The following is a 22,923-nucleotide window of genomic DNA, read 5'->3' as shown; positions in this document are numbered from 1 at the left end:
ATGTATTTTATAAAAATTTTCACCAAGAGGGTGAGTATCTGTCTCACAAGATGATTCAGCTAAAGCAGTTAGACATCCTCTTCTTAGAACAGTAACCCTCTGTTATGTTTCACTTAGGGAATCTAAAACTGTTTTCCTGATACTTTACCTTGGCACAATATTGTTTTAATGATCTTTCTCTAAAAGGCTCTCCCCAGCTAGTTCTTGACACCTTTTCACTCATTACGGCACCTGTTTCTTGCAGACAGTCACTCATCAGCTAAAACCAAGCACTACTGCACAGGGCCTTGGATGCTTTAGCATTTTGTAGTGCTGAGGTCTCCCACTGGCAGCTCTGTAACCTGACTGCCATGAGGAGAAACCAGTGACAAGTTTGAACAGGCCTTGGTGAAACCCACATTGTTATCATGGCAAAAATTATACAGGAGGACACTTTTCCCCATTAGAGATTATGTATGTCATCAGTGATACATAGGTATCAAAATAAACAGTATCTATTACTACTATGAAAAATGTAAGTTTGTCTTGCAGAAAAAAGGGAATCCTCCTCACAGACGATGTTCTGAGAAGACTATTACTAATACAAAATTACATATACCACAGACTTATACGAAGGTGTTAACAATTCAGTGTCACATAAAGAATTACTTAATTCATGCTGCACACTTTAAGATGCAAGGAAGTCTTACTTCTAAAAGCCAGCCTGTCACATCCTTAATTCTATAGCCTTTACATCTTGCTGTTAAGGTGGGGAGAGCATCACTAGCTGCCTGAATAATGGCTCAGTAAATGTTATGATCTTCTTACTCCTCACCTCCCATTTACAATTAAAACAAACCATCCAAGCCTAAAATTAACCTGTACTACAACTGTATTAACTTGCTATTCCACATGGACAGCTATTGTAGCTACCATAGGCACAGTCTGTAGTTATGTGAATCACTAAACAAATTATTATGCTTTTGCTCATGAAAAGAAAAGTTTCCTTATGACAAAGATTTTAGTCATGCTTTATGAGAAGAGATGAGGCTTGACTTACTGAACTCAACCGTGCATCCTGACAAAAATCACTAGAAAACTTACAAAGTGTAGCAGGAAAAGAAACCTTTTATCTGGTCAGTTAACATGATGAATCACAAAATCATTCAGGTTAGAAAAGGCTTCTACGATCTAGTCCACCATTAAACCATATCCCCAAGTGTCCCATCCACATTTTCTAAGTACTTCCAGGGATGGGGACTCAAACCCTTCCCTGGGCAGCCAGCACCAGTGCTTCCTCACAATCACTACAAGTAACATGCGAGTTATCATCAACACTACTGATTTTTCCACTTCTGTTGCTAAACTCAGAAATACGTTTCTGCACTTGCTTGGATTTCCCTGCGTGAGCCATTGTCCAGCAGCTCCCCAGCCTTTTTCCCGTCTCGTCTGGCACAGCCTCACCATGGAGAGCCTGGAAATGCGGCCAACATGGACCAACCTTAACAAACTTCTCACTTGGTGCCAAGGGCAGCTTGGACCCCTTTTCAGATTGTCATTACCAGATTAGCCCTAGATCAAGTCAAGCTCACAGACGACGCACAAACTGTGGGGGTTGGACTCACACCTCACCCCCGCAGAAATCCCACTCCATCGAGTGGACTGACCAGGGCTCCACCGCCGCCTTCACCCCACGCAAGGCCCGAGCAGGGCCCTGCCCCAGCCCCCACACCGTGCACTCGGACCGGCCCTGCAGCCGCCTGGGGCGCAGCAGCGGGAAGGGAAGGGAAGGGAAGGGAAGGGAAGGGAAGGGAAGGGAAGGGAAGGGAAGGGAAGGGAAGGGAAGGGAAGGGAAGGGAAGGGAAGGCTCGGTATCGCCCCCATCTCTGGCTCCCAGCCCCCCCCGGCCCCAGTGCGCAGGCGCCGGGTCGCGCCGCTGGGGGCGGGGCCGCGCAGGCGCAGCGCCCACAAGAGCCGCGTCGCGCCGCTGCCTTTCCTCTCTCCCGGCGCCAAGATGGCGGAGTACGACCTGACCACCAGGATCGCGCACTTCTTGGACCGGCACTTGGTCTTTCCGCTGCTGGAATTCCTCTCTGTCAAGGAGGTGCGTGTCTCTCCTAAGGGTGGGAAAGGCTCCTGCGGCAGCGGGAAAGTGGCAGGCCGTGCTGCCAGCTGCCGGCGCTTCCCGTGGGCCTGGGCGCTGCGCGGGCCGGGCGCGGCCCGTGGGAGATGCGGAGCCTCCGTAGGGAGGAGCTCGAGGCTCTTGTGCCGCGTGAGCCGGGGGGCGAAGCGTGTGGGGCTGCCCGGGAAGGGACGGGAGCACAGCCGGGAGGAGGCCTGAGGGAGCCGCTCCTTGATCGCGCTCGCGGCTCCTCGGCCCCTCGCTTGGGAGGCTGCACAGAATTCCTGCGCGTTCTCCTTCCTCCGATTTGGTGTGGTGCATTTCCCTCGTGTATATTCGGAGGAAGGAGAAGTCGGAGCTCTCCCTTGCAGCCACGGTTCGCAGCTGTGGGACACCCTCGACAGCCCCGCGGCTCTTGGTGCTCGGGCCGTCCGGCGGCCGGAGCTCAGGGCGGTCGGTGTGCTTACGCCACTGTTACTAATTAGTTTTAATTTTAAACCCTTGTCGTCACAAATTTGTGTTGGAAAAAAATATAAGTCCCTTATTGAATTATTCCTTGTTGGTCTTTTGTGTCATTTTAATTTATATTGCTACAAAGAACCTAGTAATGCTGGAGATAACTCAGACGAGTGCTTTAGATACTTTAGACTAAACTTTCATCAGTCTAAAATATTTTAAAATGGAAGCAAAATGTGTGAAGTTCTATAAGTTTTGAATGTAAAGTAGGTCTTGTTTTAGCCTTCAGAAAGGAACTGATGGGCCATGTGTGCACTGAGACCTAACCAGCTGTCATGTCTCACCTGTGGAGCTTGCTTAATGCCTGCCGTATTGGGGGCACTTTTACATTTGCGTTTTTATGTCGGCTGAAGTTAATTGAACAATTAGTTGTGTGTTGTTAGTTTTGAACAGCACGATGTTCAGACCTGAATTAGATTTCTGTAGATTATATATCTGAGATGTCCACAAATGTGGTGGAGTGAGTTGTCATACTGCTCTTGTGCAAATATGTTTTTTGAGGCATACACTGGATTTGGCTGTTGCCTATATCTTCAACACCTAACAGCAGTTTGCAACTCACTGCTGAATGATGGACTATGAACTCAAAAAAAAAAATTAAAAGTTTAAAAGTACACCATCCAATTACATAGCTACTCTAAATTTGTTCTTATGGTATAGACCTAACAACATATTTTAGAGTAATCTGCAGTACAGTTAAATTGTAATTTTAATCTTGTGCATCTCTTCTGAAATCCACTTTAAATAATTTAACTGTTCCTCATTGTTCAGCATTTTATTTTGTGGAAAATATTCAGTTACTTGAAATAAAAGCATGATTAAGGTTTTTTTGTTTTTTAAAATATGCATGTATTTTTGCAATAGGAATTACTATTCCTGTTAAGAGACTAGTAATGTTACTTCTAATCAGGTTTTGAAGTACCTGTTTTCATAGATAGCAGGAAATAGTTGGTATTTTGCCAAGACTGAAAATGTAGAGAGGTTTTATACTAAGTACTCTTAATGATAGAGCTGTGAGATTTGATATTCAAAACAATTCAATTGTACAGAAGTCCATAAACTGTGCCATAAAAGTAACCACATAATGATTTGAAACTTTTCAACAGTATTCAAATGTGTCTTTTAATAATTCCTGTTTCAGATATACAATGAAAAAGAACTGCTCCAAGGAAAACTGGATCTCCTTAGTGATACCAACATGGTGGATTTTGCCATGGATGTGTACAAAAATCTTTACTCTGATGAAATTCCTCATGGTAAGCTGCTCATTTAGATGCAAAACTTGTTTTCTAACTTTGCTGTCTAAAGTAATAAATAACTAGTGGTAATTGCTTGTTGCATTCAAAAACTAGGGTACTGTTTGTGGTGTTACCAAAAGGATGTGCAGTACTGGGGCAAAGAGAATGCCCTAGTCCTGGGAAGTTTGGGTTTGTTGGTCTGTCAGGAACATAACCTTTGTGTGACCTCTTTAAGTATTTCTATACTGATTTGGTAATTTCAAGGTTTTTAGAGATGTGGCCTAGTGGAGTTGGATTAGCTTTTCATTTGTCAAACACTTGCACAGTGATTTGGTGTCATTTGGTGATTTTTTTCCTTTGGAAAGAGAAACAAGTTTCTAAAAATGTGTGTTTTCCTCGGTTTTGTCAATACAAAAATTGCTGCTTCTCTAGAAGAAAGTAAATTCAAGATTATAATGAATGTGATCTCTTACTATCTTATCCATGGTTTTGGTAGCTTTTCTGTTTACTACTTAAATTTCTGTCATCTGAAGGAGCCTTTGGGAATGGTGAGAAAAGTAGATTGTCTAGCCTTTGTCTAATCTCCATCCTTTCTGGGTGTTTTGATTTTAAGGAGTTTTTTTTTCCAGTTATTTTCATTTAATAGGTTGGGTGTTTAATTTTGTTTGTTTCTTCCTGACCTAGTCCTTCAATATCCACTGTGTTCCTGTTTCTCATCTTCTTTTCATGTTGGGGAATTCTTCACCTTTTTCTTAGCTATTGGGACTGCAGTCTATTCTGCCTGCATCTTAGGAGGAAGATACTTGGGTGCTGTTGCATTCTTCCTCTGGGTCTTGCTCTTTTCAGGCTCTTGAAGCTGCAGAGATGGCCGCTCACCTCTTTGGAGGAAGAGAATTGACAGGCTTATGGACATTGGAGTCGATGTCTTGACCAAGTCTGTGCTAGCTTTAGGTGTTATGGGCACGTGTACTGTGACACATGGGACTTGTAACATGTAATGAGAACCAGAGGGTTTCACTTGTGTAATCTAAGAAACAGTTGTAATAATAGCTTTAGGTTATTAACAGTTCTGCTGATTAAAAAAGTCAGGCTGTATCAAAGCTATAAAATAAACCTCAAAGCTGAATAGATAGTCCTCTTTCTTTCCCTGCTTTGGCCTTTTTGAGCTGTTGAAAATTACTGTTATCAGTAGTAATTAAGGAGTAAAATGTTAAAGCGGACAACACAAGAAATAGCAATTCTAGCAGATTTCCACAAAGTAACTACTCCAAGTGTCTTCAGAATTCTGATTTATAGCCAGTTACTTAAGCTGATTTCCTTAGAGTATAACTTCATAAGGTCACAGCTGCAAGAAATTTGAATGAATTTGCTCCCTTGGAGAGCTCTACCTTCATTAAAGACCAGCAATTTCCACACTTGTTTGAAAAGAGTATAAGAAAAATACTACATCTCTTAAGATTTTATATCATCAGTTTGGCAAGGCTTTGGTTTGTTGTGGGTCTTTTTTTGTATGACTTACTGTTTTTTGATCTGTAGCTTTACTCAGTTAACATAAGCAGAGCTAGTTCTTTCACACAGAGTCCATTGTTCAGAGTGCTTGCTTGCACAGCTTCCTATGCAAAGGCCTTAACTTCTGAGATCTTTCTGGTGTGTGTCTTCTTGTGTCAGTGCTTATCAGAATGTGTGCATAGACAGGAGGGTCTTACTTATGGAATCACTAGAAGTCATTAGAAGTTTACACTATATTTTTTTAAGACTTCACTGTTTAAAGTACTCAAAACTAAGTTCACTTACACGGCTAAAATTAGAAATGTCCCTGCACAATTTATAGTTGCTTTTGTCTTGTCTTCCATGAGATCAACTTACAATTACACACCCAGGAGATGTCGCAGGAAAACATTGTCGTGTTCTTAGTAAGTCATCTGAATATTTTTTCTTTCATCTGTTTCTTCTTCCTATTTTATAATCTCAAGAGTCAGCTGAAGGTGGAGATAATTTCTCCTTATTGGAACACTTCCTGTCAGGCAAGTTGTTCTTGTATTTAGGTTTGGTCACCATTATGGTGTTAGCCACCTTGGATGTCCTGTTTGAATATCTGTGTAGTCACATAATGAAATAAATGTCAACTCTGTTCACCATGGCATTGAGTGTTCTGGTGTGTGGCTCACTTTCACTGTTTCCTGCATTTATCTCCTGGGATTTAGTCTTGGCTTCTCGGATCCCACATGTTTCTTGGATCACATAGCCGATGTCAGGGTGATTTTTCCTATTTTTTTGTTTGGGTTTTTTTTTTTTAAGCATATAAGCTTTTTTGAATTTTGTTTAAGTCTTCATTGCATTGCTAGCACTTGGTGAGGGATTTGGGGTCTGTGTAAAATAATTACCCTACAACTTAGTTGAATTTTCTAACAATTTTTCATAAAGGGCCTAATGTTTGCATTGAGCACAGAGTATTCAAATCCAGGTTTTGCAGGTTGAGCTGCTTGAAATTTTTCCTGTCAATTTTTAGTTAAGTATGCTCTAAATGTTCTTTCAGAACCTGATCATCAGTCAGAAGAAAATCAGTCTTTGTGGTATCATTGGATTCTTTGCTTTTTTGCAAGTTTATTTGGAATAAGTGAACTTGAATAAAGGTTGTTTCTCCTTTAGTAGAAGCCTGAAGATACCTTGTCTAATACAGACTCTTCTCCAGCTGTACCTGTTCTCTGGTGGCCTCCACACAGGAGGGGAAGAACCAAATGTTACAAGTTTTTCTAAGTTACAGAATTGTTATGCCCCAACTGGGTTTTGAGACTTAACTGAGAGGACAGGTGAGGTAGGAATTGGGAAGATGTGTTCAAGTGTCAGCACCATGTAGTTACAGGTTGGTTCATGTAAAAATTTGAAGCATTTTATTAAAGTCTTTTTGTTTGTGTGCTCAGCTTTGCGTGAGAAAAGAACAACTGTTGTTGCGCAGCTGAAGCAGCTTCAAGCTGAAACGGAACCTATTGTCAAGATGTTTGAGGATCCAGAGACTACGAGGCAAATGCAGTCCACTAGGTAATTTCTAACCTCATTTGTCAGGATGGCTTGTTGGCACCTCAAGTGTTGATGCTAAGAGTGCTTTCTGTGTAGTAACTGCAAGCAGGACGTGTTTATTTTCATACAGTATTTAAGTAGTGCTTGTGCTCAGGTAATTGAAATTGCTTGACATAGTTTGCTCTTCTCAGTGCTTTTCCCTCATGTGCAGAAGACATCTATTGATTGCATGTTTGTGAATCAACTTGGTACAAGTGACAGTCATCATCCAGTGAAATCCAATAACAGGCACTTTTTTGTTTGGCTTTGATTTGATTTAGGGTTTTTTTGAGGAAAAATACAAGCTGGAACACTTCATATTTTCTTTTCTGCCTTCCAGAAAAGATTATGGAGTGTTGTATTAGTCTGTGAGACCTGGTGGATGAGCATCCTTTCAACCTCGGAGCACATTTCTTTAGGGTGTTCTGTCCTTTTCCCTCTTACTTACTCTACCCCCAAAATGTTCCAACTTGTTCGTAGAAGATTGTGCTCATAATTGGCTTTCTAAGATGCATCCAATTTCTTCTAATTTTCTTGTGGGAGTAATTAAAGTAGAATGAGTTTGTCTGCGCACTGTATCTAAGGTCTGTCAGGGTTTCACTGTGGTTAAGCTTGAAGTGGGCTCTGTAGGAAAGAGTTCAGCTGAAGTCACTGAGGAGTAACTGCACTTTCAGTAGAGAGGTGAGCTGATATTTGTTTGGCATAAATTGCTCCTTGCTTCCTTTACATAGGAATCATTTTACTGCTGTTGCAAATGTGTCTGGAAAAACTGGAATATTAATTGGATCCCTTCACCCTTACCTGCCCTAAAATTTTAACTAGAGCCTGCTGTATGTGTCGGAGAGAACCTGTGACTTAACTTGAAGGTGAAACCTGTACTTGGATTTACTGTTGGCAGGCTTTATACATCCAGTGATATGGAAGGCTGTAACATTACTTCTGGAATTTCTTAGAAAAATATTGAATGTACAAACTTCTTTCTAGCCTGCAGAAATCTTCTCTATGAATATACATTTGTTTGTGAACAAACTCCCTGAAGAATATGTATCCCTCAAGGGACAGGAGCTTGATTAGAATTTACTCTTTCAAATACACATTATCGTGCTTTTTTTCTTGCCTGTGTTTTTTTCCACTCTTCACATTGTTTTCAGAATTTGTTATAGATTAACTTAGATCTTGGTCGGTGTGCAGAAATGGCGAGGCGCAGTGTATTACGTCTCAATGCACACACAAAACAAGATGTCAGTAGGAGTTGTGAAAACTGTTAGCTTTGCAGCATGTCAGGAGAAGTTCATTTTCTATCCTGGTACCACCAGAATGTAGTTAAGCTTTTGCTGTAAAAACATTGTTAACTAACTAAACTCCCTTTGTATCTGATTTCAGAATGGATGTTCATGTCCGATAATCACATAAAGAAAAGAAATTGCATTTGTTTATGACTTGTGATTATGTAAAGCCAGGGGTCACTTGCTTTTGGAGGGATAACTTTAAAAGTCAAAGTTCCAGTTACTATGGCAATTGAGCCTACCTTAAAGAAAAGTCTTCCTCCACAACTATATAAATTTAATTGAACATGCAGAGGTCTTGTCCAATTCTTTGCCTTCAGCCAATTTTTTTACTAATAATTTGCCTAGAAAAATGTTACTAGATGGCTAGCATTTTGTAGGAAATGTGCTCTGTTACTTGGCTTTTGATTCACAGAAGTTGGACAATAGAATGTACTTCAAACTGGAAATGCCTTGATTGGGAGCAGGAGTCAATGAATGCATGAAATACAGCTTGCCTAATGCTAGAGAATATTAGTACTACTACTCATCTGCATCAAGCTTTGTTTTAGAACTGGTATATGATTTGTAAAGTGTCTGGAAACTTCACAGTTCAGAAATTCTGGGTTTGGTTATTGACTCAGCTGTAGTTCTAATCCAGATTGTTTGGGTTAGATAGTAATGGGTAGAATTGTGCTGAAATATGTCACATCTGTCTAGACTGAGTAGTGTGCTGTAGATAAAAGGAAAAAGTTTCGATTCTTTTGGGAATTTCTGCTGGTGGTTTTTAATCTGTGTCAAATTCAGATAACTGCATATTGTCAGGACTTTAGATCATGACTTTTGATCTATGATGGCACTGTTTGGAATATCCAACTCTGGGAAATAGTGTGTAAAGGAGATTTTGCAGGTAGAAGTTCTTTAAAGAATAAGCCAAAACACTTCACTTCTCTAAGCAACTGTTGGAGGATTTTGACTTTAAAACTAGAGAGTGATAGTCAGTATTGCTCATCCTTAAAGTATGTTTTACTGGAACAAATCCATGGGAGTATTTAATTGCTTTCAGACGTAAGACTGAGGATTGTCATTCTTGGTTCACTTGGCAAATTTACCATTTCCTTGTAGAATCTTGTACCATAAGTTCTAATTAAACAGACTCGTATCATTGCAGTCAGTTCATTTCAGAGTAAATGGGAAAATAGTTCTTGAGTACAGTTGTTACTGTATCTTTGTCTCTGGGAATTTACAGCTTGCCTCCTGGAGACTAAAAGAGCAGTCTTCAGAGATGGGATCACATGATCATAGATGTTTGGAACTTACTAGTATGATTATTTTTTGTGGTTCTGTATTCTGTACATATTTGCTGTGGTAAAGATATTCTTGTGACCCACTCTGTCTCAGTGCTGACAGTAGGATGTTTCCTTTCTACTTTTATTTGCTTTGGTCTTTGCCATTTTTTCCCAAAATCAAGGTTGTCCAGAGTAACTGCTCTGAAATTGGAACATGAGAGCGGGAAGAGCTCTAATTCAGAATTTAACTTTCATACTGAGAACTATGGGTGCTATCAAATTCAAAACAACCCTCCACTCTTTCTTAACTGTAGTTATTGTGGCAGGTGGCATTCATTACTTAAAATTAGAATAATTTTAAGATTTTTAAACTTCATGACACAGTAATAGATGACTCTGCAGCTGCTTTTGAACAAGTGGAGGAATGTTACTTTAAATTTATGCTCAGTTTTTTGTCCTTTACCTTTAAAATTGTGTTGCGTTGTGTAGTGTTGCACGGTGGTTATCAATTTATTTTGTAAAAACAGTGCTTTCTATCCTTTTATTGTAGAGATGGTCGGATGCTGTTTGACTATTTAGCTGAGAAGCATGGGGTAAGTGTTGTAGCTGCTGGAATTCAGTTCTCTGTCCACTGAACCTTCCTCACAGCTTACAGAATCTTGACCAAGTATGGTTTAGCATTTTTTCCTGTCCCCTATCAGTGTAACTAATAGGCAGAATTCCTAACACTAACATATTTAATCCTTTGAACTTTTATTTTTTATACAAACAAACAAAAAACTGGAACTTAGTGCTAGCACCTGTGTAACTTAGGTGTGCTTTACTTTGTAATGCAAGATTTCACCTTTTTCCTGTATTGGTATAATTTCATTCCATGGCATGGATTAAGAGTATAATAGTTTTCTATTGTTTTGTCCTATGTACAATGTCTTTTGAAAAGCTACAGATTTCAACTCTTACTCTATGATTAAAATTGGCTTGTGGCAGTGTGGTTTTTTCCTGGTGAATAAAAACTCTTATTGTATTCCTTTCCAGTTTAGGCAGGAGTACCTAGATACACTCTACAGGTATGCAAAATTCCAGTATGAGTGTGGCAACTACTCAGGAGCTGCAGAATATCTCTACTTCTTTAGGGTTCTGGTAAGTTTTGGTTCTTGATTTGGGGTTTAGTTTTTTGGATTGTTTATTTGGTGTTATTTTCAATGAAATACTTAAACCAGTAAGTGGTCCGTATTCATTCTTAGCATATAATACTTTATAGCTTTTTGAGGCAATTCTGTATGCCAGAGTTTACAGTAATGGTTAATAATCATCACTGTTGTTCAGAAATTCTGTTATTTTCAAGTAGAACTCAGAAGTGTTCTTCAAATTTGTATGTCTTGTAACATTTGATTATAGAGTACAATGAAATGAATACTTGTTTTTAAGAGTACTTGATTTTTGTGCACAGATGTAGTCAGCAGCAGCGAAAAGCTTGCAGGTGAATTGAATGTAATTGGTGGTAATAGTGAACTGCCAGCTTCTTATCTGAGCTCTCATCTGTCCTATGAATTCTGTGATGGATTTAAGAGTTTAAGTCCTCTCGCTGTGAAATGTAGACTGCTCAGATGATATATGTAGAACCAGATCCATAGTCCGTGAAGCAACTCTTTTCATCTTGTTGTAATTCAGATCATTTGTTCCTGGTGGGAGTGAATTTTGAGAATCAAGATTTGATGTCTTGTAGGAATCTGGGCACAGTAAATTTATTGTTGGTGGTCGGTGAACATACTGCCTTACTAACGAATGGAAATTTAAGGTAACTGCTTGAAAATCCAGATAGTGTAGCTGGAACAGCTGCAGTACCTAAAAGCAGTTATTGTGTATAGCTACCTCTAAGTGGCTTGGAACCAGCACAGAGCATGTGAACCTTCTCAGCTCAGTATCTACTAAACTGGCACCTGGCTTGCCTGGAAGATACACAGTTTGTAAGGCAGTATCTCATGGATTTGTGCAGTGATTGCTGAAAATGTAGTGATTTGTACCATGATGCTTTTTCCTTGCTAGTTTCTGTTCCCATCTAAAAGTAATCTCAACTCTGATATACTGCTAGAGTAAACCACAAAAAATACAGTAATTGACTGTAATTAAAGAAGAAAAATAGGAAAATGTATCTTTATTTAGAAGAGTAGGGCTTAAAATAGGAATGAGTGGAATTATTAATCTAAATTTTGATGCTAAAGCTGACTTTGAGTGTTACAAGTTCTTTTTATGTGCCAAGAGGGGACATGAAAGTTATATATGTAAGCTTGTGGGTGACTGTCCTTAATTCTTCATGCCTTTTTTCTGGGCATAGCATTATGTTCTTGTATGTCAAGTAACCTCAGAAAACGAAGTACTGATTTTGTGCTGATAGTGTAGTATAAGACTTCTGTTACTAGTTCTGATGGGAGAAGATTTGTTTAAAAGCCCTGTGTGATGAAATGTAGTCTGTGAAAGAACTATTGTAACCAGTCTGAGAACAGAATTTGACATCTTGAATGACATAGTGCAATTCATTCCTATGTAAAACTAACACAGCTTGACCTTAGGACTACCCTTCCAGGAAGCAGATTCCCTGCTGCAAAGTTGCAGTTCCGCTGGACATTTCTGTAACAAGTACACTCTGGGGCAAGGCATTAGCAGGAAAAGTTTGGAATACTAACTTTTTAAAGGTGGTTACCTACTATTATGAGTTCTTTAGGAGCCTGCCTTGTAATAACCTTGTTTTACTAGTTTAGAAGCATTCTTTTGTGTGGAACACAAAAATCAGAAAAACCCCAAAGTAAATTAGGGACTTGTGTATCATCTGGTGCTCAATTGTTTTTCTCTTTTTTTCAACTTTAGTTTCCCAGTTTCTGCTTAAGAAATTTTACTACTTTTTTTTTTTCTGTGTATGAACTGTGTATGAACAAACAAAAAATCCATGTAGTTTGGAGAGTTAGAGTTAGGACTATGCAAAATTGATATCTTGTAAATCAAAAATACTGCCAGAAAATACCCCTTAATTTTAAAAGGAAGTAATAATTTTTAGCAAAATGCTAAGAGTGTGACTTTTGCTATTGTTGAGCATAGGTTCCAGCAACAGACAGAAATGCTTTGAGTTCTCTTTGGGGAAAACTGGCATCTGAAATCCTGATGCAGAATTGGGATGCAGCCATGGAAGATCTTACAAGACTAAAGGAGACAATAGATAATAATGTAAGTAAAATCTTGGACATCTTAGCAAGGTGAGAGGTTAGAGGTGCTATTACTCAAGTTTTATTATGAATCACTTGCAATATTGTTTAGGAGTAAGTTACCACCTTTTCACTTGACACTTTCTTATTGGCAGTGGGATAGTTGAAGGATGCTCATGAAGAAATAATGAAACATTCTTTTTCAAATTGTTTGCTTCTTAACACCTTTGGTTCTCATCTATATTTTCAAATATATTTCCAGCAAAAAAATTTAAGGATGTGTTTGAGGGCAAGGTATCATTGTGTGAAATTGCTGCTTAAATTTCAGGTACTTGTGATATTGATTTCCTGGAAAGAATAAAATGCATGTAATTAAACCATGTTATCTCATTAAGACAGTGTTTTTGACAGCAAGTGCAGGACAGCTTGTATTTGGAAACAGTTTTCAGCTAATTCAGCTGTCTCCTGTGTTCAGATGAGTCCAAGAAGTTAAGGGGAGAATGGAGCTGCAGTACAAATTCAGAACAACTTGGTGCCATTAGGGACACATCAGTCATCTTTTCTGCTTGTGGAGCTTCACTGGCATAACAGAGATGTGAAAGTTTTACTCTCCTGAACCAGAGTCTTTTAAAAACAGGGCTTTTTTTCTGTACCCCACATATTCTTTGTCTGTGTGGCAGATAATTAGTTAACAAATTTTCTTCTGTAATTTTGTTGTCTTTATGATTCTCTGTAGGGTTATAATAGACCATTTGACTTGTTCATTAAGCTCCCAAAATTTGTTTTTAGGATAGAATCATAGCAGTTTATTGTCAGGCTCTTTGGAGTGAGGATTACTTGCCATGTCATCCTTGCTGTGTTTTGCACTCTGTTGGAAGTGCTATTGAAATCTGGAGCTCACACCAGTACTTGGAGCTGAACCCTTGTTTGTCCATTATCAGCAGGTTTAAATAAAGATAATGACTTTTTTTTTCCTGAAAGTGATTTTAGAGTTTCATCACTGTCTGAGGGTCTATAGCATGTAAAATCTTGTGAGGATTTAGGGAGGAAGTAAAACAGTAGAAGGTGAAAAAGTTACTCTGATCTGAAGAGGGAGTGCAAGGAATTCAGAATTAAGAAGGGGGGGAGTAACTTAGGTTAATATGGTGGTCTTGGAGAGCTAAGAAATCTAAAATTTCTGCTCTTGCCAATAAAAGAAATGCAAATTTCAGGACACAGTTTGGAATATATTACTGGAAAATTTATTTTGCTTATAACTTTTTTGTCATCTCAGTGATAAATCTACTAAAAGTTGGAGTTCAAACTCAGCATGAGAGTGATGACAGTTACAAAGAACTGATGCAAAATCACAAAATTTTGAGCAATTGCAGGTTTCCATGGATTAGTATTCAGGCAAACTTTGTGTTGTGTTTGACTTGAACCAATGCTACGTTTTTCTCTTAGTCTGTCAGCTCTCCGCTGCAGTCTCTTCAGCAAAGAACATGGCTCATCCACTGGTCTTTGTTCGTGTTTTTTAATCATCCTAAAGGGAGAGACAACATCATTGACCTTTTTCTCTATCAACCACAGTAAGTTGTGTTGTACTCTGTGGGGGTTCTTTAAATCAAATGAAAGGCAAGTGATGAATATGCAAGCTTACAGAGCTTAGGGCTGCAGGGTGAAGGTATTACTCTATTCTGATTTTGTAAAAAGCTATTTTAAAAGATTCTTGAGGGAAATCCCAAACTAAAAGTGGGAATCTAAACACTATATATTTGTGAGAAGATTGTCTTATATGTAGATCTAGCAGTCTTTGTTGCTCTCCTTAGGAGTCAAGCTATCAGAGAGCATCCATTCTTATGTTGTGGCACCCAAAACTGCACCCAGTACTGAGGTGAGACTGCTCCAGTGCGGAGCAGGACAGGACAATCCCCTCCCTTGTCTGTCTGGTGATTCTGTGCCTGATGTCCACCAAGACACAATTCTGTCCTGGCTCTCCTGCCTGCCAGGACACACTGTGACTCATATTCAGATCCCTTTCTGCTCTCCAGCATCTCATTCCCCAGTCTGTGCATAGATCCAGTGCTGCCCTGTTAGCGATGCAGAATCAGACACTTGCCCTTGTTATACTTAGTACAGTTGGTGATTGTCCAGCACTCTGATTTCTTTGTTAGGATCTCTCTGCAGGGGCTTTCTACCTTTGAGGAGTTAACAGCTCCTCCCATTTTAGTGTCATCAGCAAACTTCAGTGTACCTTTTGCATTCTGAATCTTACCTGTGTTTCTTTCTTTCTAGGTATCTCAATGCAATTCAGACAATGTGCCCACATATCCTCAGATATTTGACTACTGCAGTCATAACAAATAAGGATGTTCGTAAACGTAGACAAGTGCTGAAAGATCTAGTCAAGGTTATTCAGCAGGTAAGGGCTGCACTATCTGATATTTTTTGCCTCTTTTTTTTTTTTTTTTTAAGGAGACTTCATGATAACTTTCTTCTAGTAGTGTACCTGGGTTAGGATTTGAAGTATTTTGATACCTGTTTTTGTCAATGAAAGTTTTTAGTGAAGTAAAATGCATATCAGTCAGCGGGAGGAAGGAGTATCTTTTTTTTTCTCCTTTCACGTACATGAGCAGTGTATGTACACATATGTGCAGTAGACCATGCACCCAGTTCTTTCTATATTATTAAATGCTGAAAATTCAGTGAGATGTAAATGGCTTTGGATCTGATTCTTTTTCAGCTATCTGTCCAATAAACTGCTGTATGAATAAGGGTTCTTTCTTACATTTCAGAACCACTGAATTGTGTATGTTGATTTGGGCATTCTCTTGGTTCTGTTGTCACAGTCACATGAGGATGGAGATAGAGAAGAGCAATAAAAAAGGTGCTTGGTAGCAATCAACAGGGTTGTGGCCCAGATTTTTATCTCAAATCAGCAAGCCACTTGTATACAAACCAATACACTTCAAACACTTGATAATGTTGTGAGTTATAAACATTGTATCTCTGTGTATATATATATATATATATATAAATATATATAAAAATGACAGTGCAGTTACTGTAGGCTAGCAATCAATTATAACCACTGCAAGGATTTGGGAACCTACATGTGCAAAGCACAGTCCATGCAAAGATCAAATTGTAGTCACAACTTAATCTGTTTTTAAGCACTAGTGCTCACAAAAAGTGGCATCAGCAATCAAGCAGTGGTGTTATGACTCATCTTTTATCTTTATCTAAAATCTGTAACTTTGAACTTCTAATATGAATTTCTAATACTTGAAGTGTGTAACATTTGACAACTTCTTGCTTTTGTTTCATCTTGCACACCATTGCAGTATTCCTTTTGAAAATACTAAGTTCAGCTTTGGTTTTGAAATCACATATCAGATTTCATAGTACTCTTCTACTCTGTATGATTCATGATATTAAATGATGATGTGGTAGAAGTTTTATAGGTGTGAAATAAGTTATGTGATACTGCTCTAGTAGTAGTATAAGATTTTTATACTTGCGACATCTTTGCAAATATTGAGCTGATAGGTAAGCAGTTTGTTTGTTTGAAACTGAGAGATGCTTGTTTTAAGACCATTTTGCAAATAATGGTTAACAAGTGTAATTCTACTGTGAAAATCATGTATAAAACTGAATTTTAAACCTAAATAATGCGATTGTAAATGCAGTTCTTTGGGGAAGAAAAAAATAACTTTGATCCATAAAGAAAAATTTCTCTTGGAAATTCCCTTTATCTGTTGCTCTTACTGTATGCTAAAGCAGATATTGATACATATTGATTTAAGCTGTCTTAAAATATGCATTAGAAACACTTAAAGGGATTTTTTGTTACGTCGGAATTTACACAACTGTATGTAGATGTAGTGTCGTCTGTGCCTGTAACTGAGAAAGTCAAGTAACTTCTGTAATACCAAAGTAAATTAAAGTAGTTTGTATATAGAAAGTTTGTTGACCATGAAAATCAAACAATCCTTCAGTTTAAAGCATGAAGGATTTGGTGTTGGAGTCATCTTTGAAAACAGAATTTAAGAAGACTATTCTATCATGTTTTATGAAATTTGGAGGTTTGATACAGAGACTGCTCTGGTCTCTTGGCACTTTCCTAACCCAGAGTTTGCAGCATTAAATGCTGAAGGTGAAACTACACCTCTGGTTGTTTAACCAGACTATTTGGGAGGAAGCACATTTCTATAGCTTTTATAAAGAGCAATTGGGAAGTTCAGCTTTTTTTTAAGGTGATATACGGACTTATTTCCACTATCAATTTTTTAAAGACTATAAGGATTACTTGAGTGACCCCATGGTCTTAATTTCTGATATTGTTCCTAATTCTTTTTTTGACAGGAGTCCTACACATACAGGGATCCTATCACGGAGTTTGTGGAATGCTTGTATGTTAACTTTGATTTTGATGGAGCGCAGAAGAAGCTGAGAGAGTGTGAAACAGTAAGGCTTAAAATATTTATAAGACTCCTTTTCTTTTAAGTAAAGACCCCTAAAATTCACAATGGGCTACTAGTTTGTTTGAAGTGGTGTTTGATTCCATTGCCAGTGTTTTCTGATAAACTTTAGTTCCTGGTTGGGTGGTGTTGGGTTTTATGACAACTCATTTTGTAACACTTAAATGTGACTTACTGTTAAGAATATTGCTTTAATGTTATAATAGTGTTATATTTTAGATGTTCTAGAAGAAGCAGCAAATAGGTAATCATGCATTTGGCTGAGCTTCAGGTTTTCCATTAGAGAAATGCTTGAAGAAAAGCTCAGATTTGCCTTTTGTTGTGAAAGATGAGTGGGCAGTCAAATTTTGTGTTGAAAGGATCTTCAATAGTTCGAATGGCAGTAGAGTTTGACCTTCAGTCAAGCTATGACCTTACTCTCTTCTTGAGTCAGACCTCAGTGATCATGGTTGTATGCAATTTAAATTTAGTAAGATGTTGAACAATGAAACAATGAAAATATTGCTAATCTAGAGCTTTTTTGCCACACCTTCGAACATAGTAAAGTGTTGTTAGGTATATTGTATATGTATAGTGGTTTTAGGTATGCTGAGGGCTGCTCTTAGTTATTGGCAATGTTTACCAATAAACTTGTACTCAGATTTACTCCCATGTTCCTCTTCTGCTTACGCTTGCAGGTGCTTGTGAATGATTTCTTCTTAGTGGCGTGCCTTGAGGACTTCATTGAGAATGCCCGTCTCTTCATATTTGAGACTTTCTGTCGCATCCATCAGTGCATCAGCATTGGGTAAGAGAATGTCTTCATTCCTCAATTCAGAGAATCAGTCATGGAGGACAGTTTGAAAAACAGTGCAGGCTTCAGGAGTATTCAGTTGTCAGGTTAAATCCTAACTGAAATCTCATTTGGATAGTGTTCTTTCTAGTTTTATAACTCTGTGATGGACTTGAATTACAGTTATATTTCAGAGTTTAATTATTGTGTTTAACTTCAAAGTAACCTCGCTCCTCACACCCCTTCCCCCCTCCCCCCCAAACAAGCAGTACTTTGAAGCTAAAACTGCTATGGTTTTAAGTGGGATCTCTACTGGATTTATGGGAGCCTTCATACCCAGTGTCACCAAAGTCCTGGTGACCTCATACTGTATATATACTGTATGTTTGTTAAGAATACACTTTAGTTTTTAAAAAAAACACTTCTGATACAACTGAGCTGGTAGTAAAATGTTTATATTATAGGAGAACATAAAATTATTTGCTAGTAATAAATGCAAAATACTTCATAGTTTCTGGCTTGGAATGATTCTCAGTAGGCAGCTGGGGGATCCAGGGAGATCTGTTGGTCTGACCTGGAAAGCCACCAACCTTCCCAGAGAGAGGGTCCTGCCTTCTGAGGGGGTGTTCTGGAAGGTCTCCTAGCCACCAGATAAACCTCAGCAAGCTGTGGCCTGTGGCTGCAAGTGATCAGCTCTCAGTGAGATCAGCTCAGTGATTTCAGCTCTGCTTGTGAGGCTATCCCAGGCCAACACAGGGACAGAGAGACAGAAGTGTTGTATGGCAATTCCACAGAGATTCTATTACCCAGCAGTTCTGCGGAGGGGACCAGGGACAGCAACTCCCTGGAGAACTGGGGATAAAACTGGGGTTTTATGGGGGAAAGCAAGGGTAGTGGCAAGGGGGAAAGACGAATGGGTTACAAAGGATTAACATGGGTACTAAGGCATGGTGGGATCACTGAAGCCTCTGTGGATTGTTCACCTTGATAAGGGAGAATGTGCCCACTTAAGGGGCATCTCTCCAGGGGAGGGTGGAGATGAGCTAATTGCAGCCCATTCAAGGGACATCCCTCCAGGGCAGGGCCTTGGGCCTCCACAATTCTCTAGAAATCTGTGCCTTCTTCCCCTCCAATTTCATGAGGTCTTTGTTAAGGAAAAAGGAAAGTGTAGGTGCTGTAGATTGGAATTCATCTGGTTTAATCCTGTGAACCCAATTCCAGCTCTCAGCAGGTCCTACAGCAGTATTCAGTTATGCTGCCCAGTCAAGAATCCACAAGTAAGGGCCCTGTCTCCACAAATGGAGGTTCCATGCTGTAATCCCAAAGCTGGGTTGCTTAATCCCCAGTGTAGTGGCAGTAGGCTTTCTTTTCTGGAAGGGAATTTATCTAAATTTTACTGAGGTTTCTAAAAGAGAAATGTGAGAATTACACCCACTCCTGTATACTTTCAGTTTAAAATTTCTTGTTTCAAGTCAAATGCTTGACATCACTGATTGGGGTAATAAAGTGATTGTATTCCGCAGAAATTTCCATCCCTGATGTCTTTTGCTCTCTTCTGCTTTTATAATTTCTCATTCAAACTCAGATTAAAAGGTGTACTGGAACAGTAGCAATTGGGTTGGATTTTACTACTTCTTATTTTGCCAACTTCAAACACTTGTTACCCATTTATTGTCTTATTTTGATTGAGTCAGTGTAAATCCAGTATTTAAAGTTACTTTGGGGTTTTTTCCTATTCGCTTCGTGTTTATCTGTGGAAAAAAATAGAATTTGCTTTTATGGTTGGGAGAGAGAGATCAAGACCTTATAGGGAGAGACAGGTGTGTAAAGCAGTGTATATAGAAGTCCAGCCAGGTTGATCAGCTAGTGATTGATAGTTTATAAAGTATCGATGCAAATAATCATCAAGAAGAAAATAGCTTTTGCAGGTGGAGAAAAAGATGTTTAGGCAAGATTCTGTAAATGGTGAGAAATTGACCTCTTGTGCAACTCAGTGTATCCAGCTGGCTTTTTAGTCATGCTTGTAGCCCTTACCTCATGTTTGTTACCTTAGTCTGAAAGCTGATGGAAGAATGAGCGTTACAAATGCCCTGTATGAGCCAACTGCCAGCAGGAAGCTGAAGGAGTTAGCTGGAAAGCCACAGGAAACACTATTAGGAGGAATTATTCCTGGACAAGAGTGCTTGTTTGATTAAGAATTTTCCTTTCTCTGTTCTCCCTCACCTTTCTTCCTTGAAGTTGTAAGAAGTTTTAGCGTAGTGTATCTGTCATATCTTTTATACCAAGCCCTGTCTCATGGGTCTTGTAACTTTGGAGTGAAGTTTCTTTGCTAAAAATTTTTTGTGATTAATTAGTCTATACTTTCTTGACTGCTGGTTGGATTTTTTAAATAATGATGATGGTGGTTTTATGTTAATAGGGAAATTACTTAAATGACAATTTTTCTAAGAACGCTTGTGTAAACGTAGTTTAATAGGAACATAGGAAAATTGTGCAGGTCAAGATTTAAAAGCAATGTGGTGTAGCTCAGAATGAGTGCATTACACTTTGGAATATAAATTTCTTATTTGCAGTGGGGGTGGGAGATGTGCCAGGAGAGCATGTATGTAATTTTTAAGGTCATTTCAGTCAAATGAAAATAAAGCTTCCCAGCTTTGCGGTATTTATTGAATATTGGACTGTCATACTTAGTGTTGGTTTGACTTGTGTTCCATAGTCCCTTGTTATGTTTACCAGCATCAGAGATTCTATTTTGTCATTTAATAAGTTGGTTATCTTTTAGTATGTTGGCAGATAAACTGAATATGACTCCTGAAGAAGCGGAAAGATGGATTGTCAATCTAATTCGAAATGCACGATTAGATGCCAAATTGGATTCAAAACTGGTAAGACTGTGCCTGGAATCATGGAATGGTTTTTGTTGAAGTACCTTAAAGACCCATCTAGTTACAACCCCCCTGCAAGGACACCTCCCAGTACACCAGATTGCTTAGAGCCTCTCATCCAGCCTGGCCTTGAGCACTTTCAGGGATGCAGCACCCACAGTTTTTCAGGGCAACCTGTTCCACCCTCATAGTAATCTAATCTAAACCTGCTCTCTTTCAGTTTAAACCCAGATGGATCCAAGTGAATTTCTTGAGTTTTTCATTAAATTTTTCTTACTTCATGGGCAAAGAAAAACAGTAGAAATAAAAACTTTCTGTTCCTGGATAAACTGTAGTAGATTTCATTTATTGTGTTTTGCTCTTTAAGATCTGTGAAAGTTTTAAAAGCAGAGTATTATGTTAAAAATCCTGTCATGCTGTCAGCAATTGTTAAATTTGTTCTATCTTTGCTGGGTTTTAGGGCCATGTAGTCATGGGCAACAATGCAGTCTCACCTTATCAACAAGTGATTGAGAAGACCAAAAGCCTGTCTTTTCGTAGTCAAATGTTGGCTATGAACATTGAGAAGAAACTGAATCAGAGTGGTAGATCTGAGGTTGGTATAAGTTATGTTTTTCTGAATTCTTGCTGTGTTTTTTATGAGACAAATTTAAGTGTAACTCTTAAACTATGCCTTAATTCACCAGAGTACCTACTCCTAGTTCTAATGCTAGAAATTACATTGGGAAAGACTTAGTGAGAATTAGACAGTGGTTCTTGATTTCTTTCAGCCTTTCTCTTTATCATTAGATTTTACTCTGTTGTATAACTGTTTCTGTCATTTGCTGCTCTGCTTCCTTTAAATGGTCTCCTTCACCACCAGGGTGATTGTGAAGGGCAGCTTATGGAGTGTGACACAAAAGTAGTTAAATACTTTTTCCAAGTGAGTACTCAAAACTATTGTAGGTGCATATGTGGTATTGAAAGAAGAATGAATGGTGCTTAAGATTTGAACATGGAAGAAGAATTCTACAAAACCCTAACTGTTAAACCTGTTTAGTGAAATTCTAGAAAATATAATAAAGTCATTGAAAGGTTTGTAAAACCAGTGAAAATGAGTACGTTGGCAAGATCACTTGGTTTTGATTCCCTCCACATTGCAATATGGGAAGCTCTGTGAGGGAGAGCAGCACTGTAATGGGGATGGCTCTGAGACCCAGCCATGCATCTTTAAAGCAAACCAAAAAAATCAGAACAAACCGCACAGTAAAAGAGCTTAAGCATTAAAAGTTTTATTGTGCTTCCTCAGTGCTTGGCTGAAATACTGGTGGAAGTTGGACAGGCAGTGGTGCACTAGTTTATTCTGTTCATGGGAAGTTGTGTGAAACTTATGTACCATTACATTGTTTTAAAAATATAGCTGAAAAATTGTTCTTAGATTTATATTGGATCTTCTAGAACTTCTTTTTGAAACTACTAGCTTGGAGGACTCTAGCTGTACATCTCAATGACAGTATGTGTGTCTGTTATATCAACACTTGCTTTAATCATTTAAGTATCCTTCATTATTAGCCACATTCTCACTTCATATCCATGTACAGTATTAGAACTGCTTAAATTCATGTTATAAATTTCAGCAAGTATTAGTTAATATACTAATTTCTTCTAATCTTCTGTATTCATTTTTTAGGCACCTAACTGGGCTACTCAGGACTCTGGATTCTATTGAAACACTTCTACAATGGGGAAAAATCTGCTTGTTTGACTAAAAAGCACATAAATATGTAACCTTTTTGAGAAAAGTAATTATGTGTTAGAGCTAATGTTATTTGAATAAAATTGGCTACTTTTATCAGTGTGTGTGTGTTTGATTTAAATAGATTCTTATCTTATATAAGGACTTCTTAACATTATAGTATTCTACAGCATTTTTGATCACATTTTGCAAAATTTAGGATATTAGTTGTGTTAGGTTTGTTTGTACCAAAGGATGCTTTTGCTGTCAGGGCTGTCTGAATTTGGAAGCAGGGATTTATCGATTATTACCTATTGTGAACATTGCAATTTAAAGAAATTAGAAGTTTATGCTACAAAAAAATAAACCATGTTTGGATGTATGGTCAAGCTAAAATCTTTTTATGCACTTCTGTGTTTTTGTTTGTTA

The 22,923-nt window shown here is 38.5% G+C and overlaps 1 protein-coding gene across 1 annotated transcript; it reads left to right on the top strand.

Annotated features, from left to right (window-relative positions):
• The first annotated feature begins 1,941 nt into the window (after window positions 1-1,941).
• On the top strand, window positions 1,942-22,611 carry EIF3E (eukaryotic translation initiation factor 3 subunit E). Its single transcript, XM_033061758.2, has 13 exons — window positions 1,942-2,083; window positions 3,759-3,873; window positions 6,777-6,894; window positions 10,017-10,059; window positions 10,502-10,606; window positions 12,560-12,685; window positions 14,107-14,231; window positions 14,938-15,064; window positions 17,008-17,109; window positions 17,801-17,910; window positions 20,678-20,780; window positions 21,241-21,375; window positions 22,450-22,611. The coding sequence occupies exons 1-13, from the start codon at window positions 1,994-1,996 to the stop codon at window positions 22,486-22,488; spliced, it is 1,338 nt and encodes a 445-aa protein (XP_032917649.1). The 5' UTR covers window positions 1,942-1,993; the 3' UTR covers window positions 22,489-22,611.
• Window positions 22,612-22,923: the final 312 nt, after the last annotated feature.

The sequence above is a fragment of the Catharus ustulatus genome, chromosome 1 (assembly GCF_009819885.2).
Source record: "Catharus ustulatus isolate bCatUst1 chromosome 1, bCatUst1.pri.v2, whole genome shotgun sequence".
Taxonomy (NCBI): domain Eukaryota; kingdom Metazoa; phylum Chordata; class Aves; order Passeriformes; family Turdidae; genus Catharus; species Catharus ustulatus.
Note: the sequence above shows the minus strand (reverse complement) of the source record. Positions and strands in the feature narration are given on the sequence as shown.